General features: G+C 42.6%; 1 protein-coding gene across 3 annotated transcripts in view; it reads right to left on the bottom strand.

The window, feature by feature from the left end:
• The window catches only part of LOC109878290 (probable phospholipid-transporting ATPase IM), a 72,989-nt gene that overhangs the window by 4,814 nt on the left and 53,443 nt on the right, over positions 1–14,732 (bottom strand). For 2 of the 3 annotated variants that reach the window (XM_031817002.1, XM_031817006.1), the window contains exons 16-27: positions 14,294–14,482; positions 13,935–14,050; positions 13,147–13,311; positions 12,589–12,700; positions 10,152–10,257; positions 8,889–9,030; positions 8,020–8,203; positions 7,730–7,821; positions 7,438–7,569; positions 4,834–4,917; positions 4,437–4,682; positions 2,885–3,023 (exon numbers count right to left, since the gene is read on the bottom strand). In XM_031817002.1, the coding sequence (XP_031672862.1) occupies positions 2,885–3,023; positions 4,437–4,682; positions 4,834–4,917; positions 7,438–7,569; positions 7,730–7,821; positions 8,020–8,203; positions 8,889–9,030; positions 10,152–10,257; positions 12,589–12,700; positions 13,147–13,311; positions 13,935–14,050; positions 14,294–14,482 (1,707 nt within the window). The remainder of the gene's footprint in view (positions 1–2,884; positions 3,024–4,436; positions 4,683–4,833; positions 4,918–7,437; positions 7,570–7,729; positions 7,822–8,019; positions 8,204–8,888; positions 9,031–10,151; positions 10,258–12,588; positions 12,701–13,146; positions 13,312–13,934; positions 14,051–14,293; positions 14,483–14,732) is intronic. The other variant, XM_031817007.1, reaches the window with a different exon arrangement.

Below are 14,732 nucleotides of genomic sequence, written 5' to 3'. Positions count from 1 at the left end.
GTGCAGTGGTGTGGTGTGTAGTGTGGTGTGGTGTGTAGTGTTGTGTAGTGTAGTGTAGTGGTGTGTAGTGTATTGTTGTGTTGTGTAGTGTTGTGGTGTGAAGTGTGGTGTGGTGTGTTGTGTAGTGTATTGGTGTGGTGTGTTGTGTTGTGTAGTGGTGTGTAGTGTAGTGTTGTGTAGTGTAGTGGTGTGTTGTGTAGTGTAGTGGTGTGTTGTGTAGTGTTGTGTAGTTTAGTGGTGTGTAGTATAGTGGTGTGTTGTGTAGTGGTGTGTAGTGTAGTGTAGTGGTGTGTTGTGGTGTGTAGTGTAGTGTTGTGTAGTGTAGTGGTGTGTAGTGTAGTGTTATGTAGTGTAGTGGTGTGTAGTGTAGTGTAATGTTGTGTAGTGTAGTGGTGTGTAGTGTAGTGTTGTGTTGTGTAGTGTAGTGGTGTGTAGTGTAGTGGTGTGTAGTGTAGTGGTGTGTAGTGTAGTGTTGTGTAGTGTAGTGGTGTTGTGTAGTGTAGTGTAGTGGTGTGTAGTGTAGTGTAGTGTTGTGGTGTGTAGTGTTGTGTAGTGCAGTGGTGTGTAGTGGTGTGTAGTGTAGTGGTGTGTAGTGTAGTGTTGTGTAGTGTAGTGGTGTGTTGTGTAGTGTAGTGGTGTGTAGTGTAGTGTTGTGTTGTGTAGTGTAGTGGTGTGTAGTGTAGTGGTGTGTAGTGTAGTGGTGTGTAGTGTAGTGTTGTGTAGTGTAGTGGTGTTGTGTAGTGTAGTGTAGTGGTGTGTAGTGTAGTGTAGTGTTGTGGTGTGTAGTGTTGTGTAGTGCAGTGGTGTGTAGTGGTGTGTAGTGTAGTGGTGTGTTGTGTAGTGGTGTGTAGTGTAGTGTAATGTTGTGTAGTGTAGTGGTGTGTAGTGTAGTGTTGTGTTGTGTAGTGTAGTGGTGTGTAGTGTAGTGGTGTGTAGTGTAGTGTCTTGTAGTGTAGTGGTGTTGTGTAGTGTAGTGTAGTGGTATGTAGTGTAGTGTAGTGTTGTGGTGTGTAGTGTTGTGTAGTGCAGTGGTGTGTAGTGGTGTGTAGTGTAGTGGTGTGTAGTGTAGTGGTGTGTTGTGTAGTGTTGTGTAGTGTAGTGGTGTGTTGTGTAGTGTAGTGGTGTGGTGTGTAGTGTTGTGTAGTGTAGTGTAGTGTAGTGGTGTGGTGTGTAGTGTGGTGTGTTTTGTAGTGTTGTGGTGTGGTGTGTAGTGTTGTGTAGTGTAGTGTGGTGTGGTGTAGTGTTGTGTTGTGTAGTGGTGTGTATTGTTGTGTAGTGTTGTGTTGTGTAGTGTAGTGTGGTGTGTAGTGTAGTGTAGTGGTGTGTAGTTTTGTGTAGAGGTGTGGTGTGTGGTGTGGTGTGTAGTGTTGTGTAGTGGTGTGTAGTGTAGTGTAGTGTTGTGTAGTGGTGTGTAGTGTGGTGTGGTGTAGTGTTGTGTAGTTGTGTCCAGTGGTGTATTGTGTAGTGTGGTGTGGTGTAGTGGGGTGTATTGTTGTGTAATGTTTTGGTGTGTAGTGTTGTGTAGTGTAGTGTTGTGTAGTGTGGTGTGTAGTGTAGTGTAGTGTAGTGTGGTGTGTAGTGTAGTGTAGTGTAGTGGTGTGTAGTGTATTGTTGTGTTGTGCAGTGGTGTGGTTTGTAGTGTGGTGTGGTGTGTAGTGTTGTGTAGTGTTGTGTAGTGGTGTGTATTGTTGTGTAGTGTTGTGGTGTGAAGTGTGGTGTGGTGTGTTGTGTAGTGTAGTGTATTGGTGTGGTGTGTTGTGTTGTGTAGTGGTGTGTAGTGTAGTGGTGTGTTGTGTAGTGTTGTGTAGTGTAGTGGTGTGTTGTGTAGTGTAGTGGTGTGTTGTGTAGTGTTGTGTAGTGTAGTGGTGTGTAGTTTAGTGGTGTGTAGTATAGTGGTGTGTTGTGTTGTGTAGTGGTGTGTTGTGGTGTGTAGTGTAGTGTTGTGTAGTGTAGTGGTGTGTAGTGTAGTGTAGTGTTGTGTAGTGTAGTGGTGTGTAGTGTAGTGGTGTGTAGTGTAGTGTAATGTTGTGTAGTGTAGTGGTGTGTAGTGTAGTGTAGTGTTGTGGTGTGTAGTGTTGTGTAGTGCAGTGGTGTGTAGTGGTGTGTAGTGTAGTGGTGTGTTGTGTTGTGTAGTGTTGTGTAGTGTAGTGGTGTGTTGTGTAGTGTAGTGGTGTGTTGTGTAGTGTTGTGTAGTGTAGTGGTGTGTAGTGTAGTGGTGTGTTGTGTAGTGTTGTGTAGTTTAGTGGTGTGTAGTGTAGTGGTGTGTAGTGTTGTGGTGTGTAGTGGTGTGTAGTGTAGTGGTGTGTTGTGTAGTGGTGTGTAGTGTAGTGGTGTGTAGTGTAGTGGTGTGTAGTGTAGTGGTGTGTTGTGTAGTGTTGTGTAGTGGTGTGTTGTGTTGTGTTGTGTAGTGTAGTGGTGTGTAGTGTTGTGTAGTGTAGTGGTGTGTAGTGTAGTGGTGTGTTGTGTAGTGTTTTGTAGTGTATTGGTGTGTAGTGTAGTGGTGTGTAGTGTAGTGGTGTGTTGTGTAGTGTTGTGTTGTGTAGTGTTGTGTAGTGTAGTGGTGTGTTGTGTAGTGTAGTGTTGTGTAGTGTAGTGTTGTGTAGTGTAGTGGTGTGTTGTGTATTGTAGTGTAGTGTTGTGTTGTGTATTGTAGTGGTGTGTTGTATAGTGTAGTGGTGTGTAGTGTAGTGTTGTGTAGTGTAGTGTTGTGTAGTGTAGTGTTGTGTAGTGTAGTGGTGTGTAGTGTAGTGTTGTGTAGTGTAGTGGTGTGTTGTGTATTGTAGTGGTGTGTTGTGTAGTGTAGTGGTGTGTAGTGTAGTGTTGTGTTGTGTATTGTAGTGGTGTGTTGTATAGTCTAGTGGTGTGTTGTGAGGGCGCTGTTCACCGATGAAGGGGAAGGATGCAGGGAAGATGAGGTACGTGCCATTGCTGTACATGGTGAAGGTGACAGTGAAGTACATGGCCAGACTCCCCCACACAAAGAAGTGGTTCACCACTGTCCAGTAAGACATGTCCAGACACAGCTACAGGGAAAGGGGGGGAGGGTTATACTTCTGATGAACAAAGACGGACACAGACTGACAACCAATGACAAACAGGCACACGGATATGTCAATGGACTAACCGTTTTCAATCAGGGCAGGTGAAACAAGAATTTGTTCTTAACTGACTTACCTAGATAAATAAAGGTAAATAAATAAATATTTGTACAGTAATACATTGTTCTGTACTGTAATACATTGTACTGTAATACATTGTACTGTACAGTAATACATTGTACTGTACTGTAATACTGTAATACATTGTTCTGTACTGTAATACATTGTACTGTACTGTAATACTGTAATACATTGTACTGTAATACATTGTACTGTACTGTAATACATTGTTCTGTACTGTAATACTGTAATACATTGTTCTGTACTGTAATACTGTAATACATTGTTCTGTACTGTAATACTGTAATACATTGTTCTGTACTGTAATACATTGTACTGTACTGTAATACTGTAATACATTGTTCTGTACTGTAATACATTGTACTGTACTGTAATACTGTAATACATTGTACTGTACTGTAATACTGTAATACATTGTACTGTACTGTAATACTGTAATACATTGTACTGTACTGTAATACATTGTACTGTACTGTAATACTGTAATACATTGTACTGTACTGTAATACATTGTACTGTACTGTAATACTGTAATACATTGTACTGTACTGTAATACATTGTACTGTACTGTAATACTGTAATACATTGTACTGTACTGTAATACATTGTACTGTAATACATTGTACTGTACTGTAATACATTGTACTGTACTGTAATACATTGTACTGTACAGTAATACATTGTACTGTACTGTAATACATTGTACTGTAATACATTGTACTGTACAGTAATACATTGTACAGTAATACATTGTACTGTACTGTAATACATTGTACTGTAATACATTGTACTGTACTGTAATACATTGTACAGTAATACATTGTACTGTACTGTAATACATTGTACTGTAATACATTGTACTGTACTGTAATACATTGTACTGTAATACATTGTACTGTACTGTAATACTGTAAAACATTGTACAGTAATACATTGTACAGTAATACATTGTACTGTAATACATTGTACTGTAATGCATTGTAATGTAATACATTGTACTGTAATACATTGTACTGTAATATAATGCATTGTACAGTAATACATTGTACTGTAATACATTGTACTGTAATACATTGTACTGTACTGTAATACATTGTACTGTAATACATTGTACTGTAATATAATGCATTGTACAGTAATACATTGTACTGTAATATAATGCATTGTACAGTACTGTAATACATTATAATGTGTTGTAATGTAATGTTTTTTGTACTGCGATGTATTGTACTGTAATGTAATGTATTGTACTGTACCTGTATACAGACAGTGATGACCAGACAGGTCTGTGCCAGCAGGGCGAAGGACTGGTAGTCAGCTATGTCTCGCCCGTCGTCTCGGACCGTGTCGTACATGGCAGCGTAGGGGATGAAGAACAGCACTACAGAGCTGTAGACACTGTGGAGGGCACACTTAAAGAAGGCTGTTTTACTGAAGTACTGATTTAGCTGGCCTGGAACGTACAGCTGGGGGTGCTGGAAACTCCACATGTCATTCACATCCTGGACACCAGGGGGAGACAGTGAGGTAAAAAACATATTCTCAATTACACAAATCTAAATGTGTGGGAGAAACAAGAAATGCACACGCATATTGCATAAACACATTAATTTCTGCACACACGCAAACACATTGACATCACACATGTTTTACCTGGTCAAACAGACTCATACCCAGTACAGGAAGTGCTGTGTAGACTAGGTTATACAACGTGATGAACCACTCGTCATACACGGTCTGGCAGAAACACAATCAGATCATCAGAGACAAATAACCTTATATATCTGAAAATACTGAACAGTTGTTTTAAAGGGGTAGTGCAGTCAAAAATGTGATTTTATGTAAAAGAAATAAAGAATAATAATTGATTTCCACACTACGAGGTCGAAATAACACTCTGAAATGGTATAAATGATAATAATGTCCTTTTAGAGTTTATTTATTTGAATTTTTTACACACTTTTTCTCCACAATTTTGTGATTTTGATCTTGTCTCATCGCTGCATCTTCCCAACAGGCTCGGGAGAGGAGAAGGTTGATTCATGCGTCCTCCGAAACATGACCCACCAAAATGCACTTCTTAATCTTTTTGGGATAGGGGCAGCATTTTCACTTTTGGATGAATAGTGTGCCCAGAGTGAACTACCTCCTACTCTGTCCCAGATGCTAATATATGCATATTATTAGTATTGGATAGAAAACACTCTGAAGTTTCTAAAACTGTTTGAATGATGTCTGTGAGTATAACAGAACTCATATGGCAGGTGAAAACCTGAGAACAATCCACCCAGGAAGTGGGACATCTGAGGTTTGTAGTTTTTCAAAGCTTGGCCTACTGAGTACACATTGAGATATTGATGAGGTTGCACTTCCTAGGGCTTCCACTAGATGTCAACCGTCTTTTGAAATTTGAATGAGGATTATAAAGGAGGGGCTCATGAGACCTGTTTGAGTCAATGGTCTGGCATAGTGCCTCGGTCTCATGACACGCGCTCCCGACAGAGTTATACATCTAGTTCCAGTGCCTTTCTGAAGACAAAGGAATTCTTTGGTTGGAACCTTATTGATATTTTATGTTAAAAACATCCTAACGATTGATTCCATACATCGTTTGACATGTTTCTAAAGGACTGTAATGGAACCTTTTGAGTTTTTGTCTGGATGAAGTGCCTGCGCCTCATGAAGATGGATTACTGGGATGAACACGCTAACAACAAGTGGCTATTTGGACATAAATGATGGAACTTTATGGAACAAATTAGTCATTTATTGTCGAACTGGGATTCTTGGGAGTGCCTTCTGACGAAGATCATCAAAGGTAAGTGAATATTTATGGTGTTGTTTCTAACTTTGTTGATTCCAAAATGGCGGATATTTCTCTGGCTGGACTGGGCTCTGAGCGCCGTTCTCAGATGATGCTTTTTCTGTAAAGTTTTTAAAAAATCGGACACAGCGGTTGCATTAAGGAGATGCCTATCTTTAATTCTGTGAATAACAATAGTATCTTTTGTCAATGTTTATTATTAGTATTTCTGCAAAATCACCAGATGTTTTGGAATCAAAACATTACTGCACGTAACTCGCCAATGTGAACTGAGATTTTTGGATATAAATATGCACATTATCGAACAAAACATACATGTATTGTGTAACATGATGTCCTATGAGTGTCATCTGATGAAGATCATCAAAGGTTAGTGATTAATTTGATCTAGATTTCTGCTTTTTGTGACTCCTATCTTTGGCTGGAAAAATGTTTTTTCGACTTGGCTATGACCTAACATAATATGTTGTGCTTTCGCTGTCAAGCATTTTTGAAATCGGACACGATGGGTAGATTAACAATATGTTTATCTTTCATTTGTTGTATTGAACTTGTTAATGTGTGAGAGTTACATATTTCAACAAAATATTTTTGAATTTCGCACGCTGCCTTTTCAGCGGAATGTTGTCGAGCGCTAGAAAGGTTAACACCCACTCGCTTAACCTGGAAGCTAGCCACACCAATGTGTTGGAGGAGACACCGTTCAGCTGACGACCGACATCAGCTTGCAGGCGTCCGGCCCGCCACAAGGAGTCGCTAGAGCGTGATGAGCCAAGTAAAGCCCCCCCTCAGCCAAACCCTCATCTAATCCGGATGACGCTGGTCTCTGGGAGTCCCATGTGCTCCGCCCTATGGGACTCCCAGTCACGGACGGTAATTACTCAGCCTGGGATCGAACCCCAGGCTTTAGTGACGCCGCAACACTGCGATGCACAGTGCCTTTTTTTATAGCTTTTATGTTGTTCTTGTCTGACAGCATGCAATCTGATGGGATCATTCTAACCAATGACCAGTCATCTTTAATTTGCATATGTATCCTCCTACTTTGAAGGGATAAGCGGGGTAGGCTCTCTAGAGTCAAGATGATTCTATCTGCCAATCAGGGCAGTGTATGTAAATAAATAAGCATTTGTATCAACACGCCCACATGACCAGACAGCAGTTCAATGGCAAAAGGAGGCTCAGGGAAATAAATTATTAAACATATATTTGGAGTTATTTTCATGAAATAAACACACACAGTGATTTATTAGACATACAACGATGATTTAAAAATGTAATGAGGCTTTAAAGAAATAGAAGTAGAGGAGTATACCAGTTGCTTTAGAATTCAACGTTGGGTTGACCAAAGTTGAAGAAATATCTCTCTCCCCTCTTCTCCCCCCTCTCTCTCTCCCTCCCCTCTCTCTCTCCCCTCTTTTTTTCTGTCGTACCTGTGCTGAGAATCCGCAGAAGAAGGCGTACCAGAAGTGGACGAAGGTAAAGGTGAAGTTCTTGTAGAAGAAGTAACGCAGGAACTTACACATCCTCAGGTAGGACCAGCGACCGTGGACCAGGAGGAGGCGCTGTCAATTCCATAAAAAAAATAAAAAAACGTTATTTTAAATTGTACAAACAACAACAGACTGATAGACCGTTAAAGCACTGATAAAAGTCCAAAGTAAAAAAACGTGGGTTTTGCATTATGATTTAAATACGTCACTGGTGTGTCAGTGGCCCTCTTACCTCTAGGAAGCGGAACTGAGCAAAGGAGTAGTCTGAAGAGAGGACCGCCTGCATCCCCTCCTGACCGCTTATACCTACACCTATATGAGCAGCTGGAGAGAGAGAGGAGGAGAGGGAAAGAGAGGGGAGGGGGGGTAGAGGAGGGAGAGAGAATTTAAGCATATTGTACAGGGACCATTGGGCTCAGAGGGTTAAGCTCAAGTTCATATGGACCCTGGTCCATATAGGAAAAAAGCAGTGTACTATTGAGGTGATTAGGGTGCCATTTTGGACAGTATATTGTAAGTTACCTTTAATCATGCTGACGTCGTTGGCCCCGTCTCCTATGGCCAGAGTGACGGCCTGTTTGTATTTCTTGACCAGCTCAACCACCTGGGCTTTCTGTAGTGGAGTCACTCTGCAGCAGATCACTGTCTTACACAGACAGGCTGTACGCAGGAACAGCAGCTCCATGCTACGCTCTAGGGCATAGGCCTGATGGGAGAGAGGGTAGAGTAGAATCTAATGGCAACAGATGTCCAGATCCTATTAAACGGATCAGAATCAGTTCACATGTCTACAATGTATCTAATCCTTTTAACATGTGTCTTATCTGTCTAAAATATGGGCACAATCAGATATTTGACACGATAAGGAATCAGGGCTCATGTTAGTGCAAGATTTACAGTAAATAGGACTGTATTGTCTCACCAGACTGATTTACAGTAAATAGGACTGTATTGTCTCACCAGACTGATTTACAGTAAATAGGACTGTAGTGTCTCACCAGACTACAGTAAATAGGACTGTATTGTCTCACTAGACTGATTTACAGTAAATAGGACTGTATTGTCTCACCAGACTGATTTACAGTAAATAGGACTGTAGTGTCTCACCAGACTACAGTAAATAGGACTGTATTGTCTCACCAGACTGATTTACAGTAAATAGGACTGTAGTGTCTCACCAGACTGATTTACAGTAAATAGGACTGTAGTGTCTCACCAGACGACAGTAAATAGGACTGTATTGTCTCACCAGACTGATTTACAGTAAATAGGACTGTAGTGTCTCACCAGACGACAGTAAATAGGACTGTATTGTCTCACCAGACTGATTTACAGTAAATAGGACTGTAGTGTCTCACCAGACTACAGTAAATAGGACTGTAGTGTCTCACCAGACTGTGTCCGTTGATGACCAGGCCGTACTCCCCGTTCACCTCCTCGTCCCTGACCACCTTCGGCTTGTTACCCAGCGTCCTCTCTGGCATGAAGTTGGCCTCCTCCTCTGCACCTGGTTTCATGGTGCTCCATGCATTCCTGGTTCAATACAAAACATATCCTCTCATCTCATTCTATTCCACCATGTCTATGTTATCAACCTGGGACGGGATGGGATGTTATCAACCTGGAATGGGATGTTATCAACCTGGGATGAGATGTTATCAACCTGGGATGGGATGTTATCAACCTGGGATGAGATGGGATGTTATCAACCTGGGATGAGATGGGATGTTTTCAACCTGGGATGGGATGTTATCAACCTGGGATGGGATGTTATCAACCTGGGATGAGATGTTATCAACCTGGGATGGGATGTTATCAACCTGGGATGGGATGTTATCAACCTGGGATGGGATTGGAATGTTATCAACCTGGGATGGGATGTTATCAACCTGGGATGGGATGTTATCAACCTGGGATGAGATGTTATCAACCTGGGATGGGATGTTATCAACCTGGGATGAGATGTTATCAACCTGGGATGAGATGAGATGTTTTCAACCTGGGATGGGATGTTATCAACCTGGGATGAGATGTTATCAACCTGGGATGGGATGTTATCAACCTGGGATGAGATGTTATCAACCTGGGATGAGATTTTATCAACCTGGGATGTTATCAACCTGGGATGGGATGTTATCAACCTGGGATGGGATTGGAATGTTATCATCCTGGGATGGGATGTTATCAACCTGGGATGGGATGTTTCAACCTGGGATGGGATGTTATCAACCTGGGATGGGATGTTATCAACCTGGGATGAGATGTTATCAACCTGCGATGGGATGTTATCAACCTGCGATGGGATGTTATCAACCTGGGATGAGATGGGATGTTATCAACCTGCGATGGGATGTTATCAACCTGGGATGGGATGTTATCAACCTGCGATGGGATGTTATCAACCTGGGATGAGATGTTTCAACCTGGGATGGGATGGGATGTGATGGTCTATTCTGGTTCTGAAGAACAGTAGCAATGGTATTATAACAGGCATTATTCCAATTTATCCCACTTTACAACCGGTCAACTAATCAGTCTCCATTTAAAGGCCATTATAAGTTGAATGAGGTGTATTGGTGCTGGGTAGGTACTAAACCCTGGACAAACGGTGTTAGTATTGAGGCAGGCAGGGTTATGATGTCAAACCCTCTGACCTCAGTTCCTGTCTGACATCGTCTGAGTTGTTGGCCGACACGACGAAGATGTCGTTCATCTCCTCTCGCAGCATGTTGCAGGAGTAGCCAATGTTCTCCGCCGTTTCTGTCACATGACAAAAACACACAATATAATAGTTGGAGACAGACACAATGATGTGGACATATGGTCCTACACATCAAAGGAGGTTGGTGGCACCCTAATTGGGGAGGACGGGCTCGTGGTAATGGCAGGAGCTGAATGAGTTAAATGGTATCAAATACATGCCACCGGAGGTCTCTTCACAACCCCCGAGTCCAGAACAGACTATGGGAGGGGCACAGTACTACATAGAGCCATGACTACATGGAACTCTATTCTACGTCAGGTGACTGATGCAGCAGTAGAATCAGTTACAACAAAAAAACAAGTACAAATACACCTTAAGGAACAGCGGGATTGGAATGGAGTGAATGGAATGGTGTGAATGGAATGGAGTGAATGGAATGGAGTGAATGGAATGGAGTAATTGGAATGGAGCGAATGGAATGGAGTGAATGGAATGGAGTGAATGGAATGGAGTGAATGGAATGGTGTGAATGGAGTGAATTGAATGGAGTGAATGGAGTGAATGGAGTGAATGGAAGGGAGTGATTGGAATGGAGCGAATGGAATGGAGTGAATGGAATGGTGTGAATCGAGTGAATTGAATGGAGTGAATGGAGTGAATGGAAGGGAGTGATTGGAATGGAGCGAATGGAATGGAGTGAATGGAATGGAGTGAATGGAGTGAATTGAATGGAGTGAATGGAGTGAATGGTAGGGAGTGAATGGAATGGAGTGAATGGAGTGAATGGAATGGAGTGAATGGAATGGAGTGAATGGAATGGAGTGAATGGAATGGAGTGAATGGAATGGTGTGAATGGAGTGAATGGAATGGAGTGAATGGAATGAATGGAATGGAGTGAATGGAATGGAGTGAATGGAAGGGAGTGAATGGAATGGAGTGATTGGAATGGAGTGAATGGAATGGTGTGAATGGAGTGAATTGAATGGAGTGAGTGGAGTGAATGGTAGGGAGTGAATGGAATGGAGTGAATGGAGTGAATGGAATGGAGTGAATGGAATGGAGTGAATGGAATGGAGTGAATGGAATGGTGTGAATGGAGTGAATTGAATGGAGTGAATGGAAGGGAGTGAATGGAATGGAGTGATTGGAATGGAGTGAATGGAATGGTGTGAATGGAGTGAATTGAATGGAGTGAATGGAGTGAATGGTAGGGAGTGAATGGAATGGAGTGAATGGAGTGAATGGAATGGAGTGATTGTAATGGAGTGATTGTAATGGAGTGAATGGAATGGAGTGAATGGAATGGAGTGATTGGAATGGAGTGATTGGAATGGAGTGAATGGAATGGAGTGAATGGAATGGGAGTGAATGGAATAGTGTGAATGGAATGGTGTGAATGGAATGGAGTGAATGGAATGGAGTGAATGGAGTGAATGGAGTGAATGGAGTGATTGGAATGGAGTGAATGGAATGGTGTGAATGGAATGGAGTGATTGGAATGGTGTGAATGGAATGGAGTAAATGGAATGGAGTGAATGGAATGAATGGAGTGAATGGAATGGAGTGAATGGAATGGTGTGAATGGAATGGAGTGAATGGAGTGAATGGAATGGAGTGAATGGAGTGAATGGAATGGAGTGAATGGAGTGAATGGAATGGAGTGAATGGAATGGAGTGAATGGAGTGAATGGAATGGAGTGAATGGAATGGAGTGAATGGAGTGAATGGAATGGAGTGAATGGAATGGAGGGAATGGAGTGAATGGATTGGAGTGAATGGAGTGAATGGAATGGAGTGAATGGAATGGAGTGAATGGAATGGAGTGAATGGAAGGGTGTCAAACATGAAAACATGCGTATGATACCGTTTCATTCACTCCATTTTGACCAATATTATGATTCGTCCTCCCCTCAGCAACCTCCACTGCTTTACATGAATTACATTCCAACCGTCACAAAGAGCCCGTCCTCCTGTAGCCCCATCCCATCAACCTCCTGTAGCCCCATCCCACCAGCCTCCTGTAGCCCCATCTCACCAACCTCCTCTGAGTTAGACATAGAGATAGACGTGGCTTAAATACCTTGATGGTGTGGAAGAAACAACAACATCGTTGTCCAAAATAAGATAACATTTTTATTTTTTATTTTACCAACCCTTTAAATGTCCAATGCAGCCATTTGATTTTAACATCAAATCTGGGTAACAATTAAGTACCTTACTGTTATTATTTTCAATTAAAATTGTAAAAAAAATATTTAAAAAATTTGCTTCTTTGCAAAGAGCAATTTCTCACGCAAGAATTTTGGCTAGGACTCTCTGGGAAAACCTATTATTATTCTGTTATATGTGAGGCAGATAGCTAAGAGTATGTTGCTTGTTGACTAACCCTGTTTGTCGCCAGTGAGCACCCAGATCTTGATGTCAGCTTTGGCGAGCTGCTCGATGGTCTGTGGCACACCATCCTGGAGCTTATCCTCTATGGCTGTAGCTCCCAGCAACTACACACACACACACACACACACACACACACACAAATTTAATTACAATCCTTTCTCTATTTGTAATTTGTTGAAGCTAAACTGACCCTGGTTCAGTGTTCAGGACATACCATTAGGTCTTTTCATATCTGTAATTTGTTGAAGCTAAACTGACCCTGGTTCAGTGTTCAGGACATACCATTAGGTCTTTTCATATCTGTAATTTGTTGAAGCTAAACTGACCCTGGTTCAGTGTTCAGGACATACCATTAGGTCTTTTCATATCTGTAATTTGTTGAAGCTAAACTGACCCTGGTTCAGAGGTAATTTACTGTTAAAACATGAAATTAAGTAGGAACTTTTTATTGGGAAGTTTATTTACCTTCACTTTAAGACATATTGTATCACCCAGTCTTTGTCTGTAGACGTTCATCAGATCCTGGTTTAAGTGTTTAACTCCTTCCTACCATCAGGTCTTTCTCTATCTCCTCATAGAGCAGGTCTAGTTTGTCCTCTCTGTCCTCCAGGGCTGTGCTGGCCTCATGGTGGCGCTGTTTCCAGCTGCTGAAGTATTCCTCATCCAGGTCCTTATAGGCTAGAGCTAGGGTCCGCAGGCCCTCACCAGCAAACTCCTGTAGGGACAAAACACACACACAATTTTTATACAACGCGATTTGGGATGGTTTTATATTTATTGAGCCACTCTTTCACAGAAGTACAGGGAGGAAGAGAGAGGCAGACACACTTAGACTCTCTCTCTCGCTCTTCCTCTCTCTGTCTCCCCCTCTCTCAGTCTCCCCCCCTCTCTGTCTCCCCCTCGTTCTGTCTCCCCCTCGTTCTGTCTCCCCCTCGTTCTGTCTCCCCCTCGTTCTGTCTCCCCCTCATTCTGTCTCCCCCTCGTTCTGTCTCCCCCTCGTTCTGTCTCCCCCTCTCTGTTTCCCCCTCTCTGTCTCCCCCTCTCTCTGTCTCCCCCTCTCTCTGTCTCCCCTCTCTCTCCTACACACACACACACACACACACACACACACACACACACACACACACACACACACACACACACACACACACACACACACACACACACCAGAGGAGGCTGGTGGGAGGCGCTATAAGAGGAGGGGCTCAATGTCATGGTTGGAACAGAATCAATGTTTCCATGTGTTTGATGTCGTTTGATTTATTCTAATCCAGCTATTACAACTTCCTCTTATAGCTCCTCCCACCAGCCTCCTCTGACACACACACACACTTTTACATTGAGGTGTTCAGTGGTGACATCCATCAGCTTGGTACAGGACTGGTCCAGCCTCTCATAGACCATGGTGTCTGCTCCTTTACAGTATAAACACAGCTTCCCCTCTGGGCTCCGTACTGTCACACACGCACGCACACACACGCACGCACGCACGCACACACACACACACACACACACACACACACACACACACACACACACACACACACACACACACACACACACACACACACACACACACACACACACACACACACACACACACACACATAGTAAGAATTATGTTTGCATAGACATCTTACAATGAGCAGCAAGGAACTTAAAACTCCCATGAAACGTGTTTCCAGAGGGCTGTTTACCAATGACGGACATCCTCTTGCGGACGTTGTTGAAGTCAAGGATGGCGAGGAGTTCGTAACTGTGTTGTTCTCCCATCTCTACGATGGTGACGCTCTCTGGCGTGCGAGAGCGGAACACAAAGCCAAAATTGCGTGCAGCGGTTACTAAGGCACCCTCGTCAGGGGACTGGGCCTGGTACAGCAGCTCACCTGTACAGAGGGAGAGAAGTCATTTCCTGTTGTTAGAGTAAGTGGGTAAGTGGGTCACTTAAGTGAGTAAGTGGGTGTAGTTTTCTCTCTATCTTTACATCCTCTCTGCTCTGTGACCCAGAAACTGATAAGTGGTCGAGTGCTCAAGGAGATGTCCATTTATTAGTGGGCGAATGGAACAGTGTTCTTGCCACCTTGATAGCCACTTTTCATTGAGGATCATGTGACTCATATCATAGTTCCTTAGTGG

Source organism: Oncorhynchus kisutch, linkage group LG3 (genome assembly GCF_002021735.2).
Source record: "Oncorhynchus kisutch isolate 150728-3 linkage group LG3, Okis_V2, whole genome shotgun sequence".
NCBI classification, from domain to species: domain Eukaryota; kingdom Metazoa; phylum Chordata; class Actinopteri; order Salmoniformes; family Salmonidae; genus Oncorhynchus; species Oncorhynchus kisutch.
Note: the sequence above shows the minus strand (reverse complement) of the source record. Positions and strands in the feature narration are given on the sequence as shown.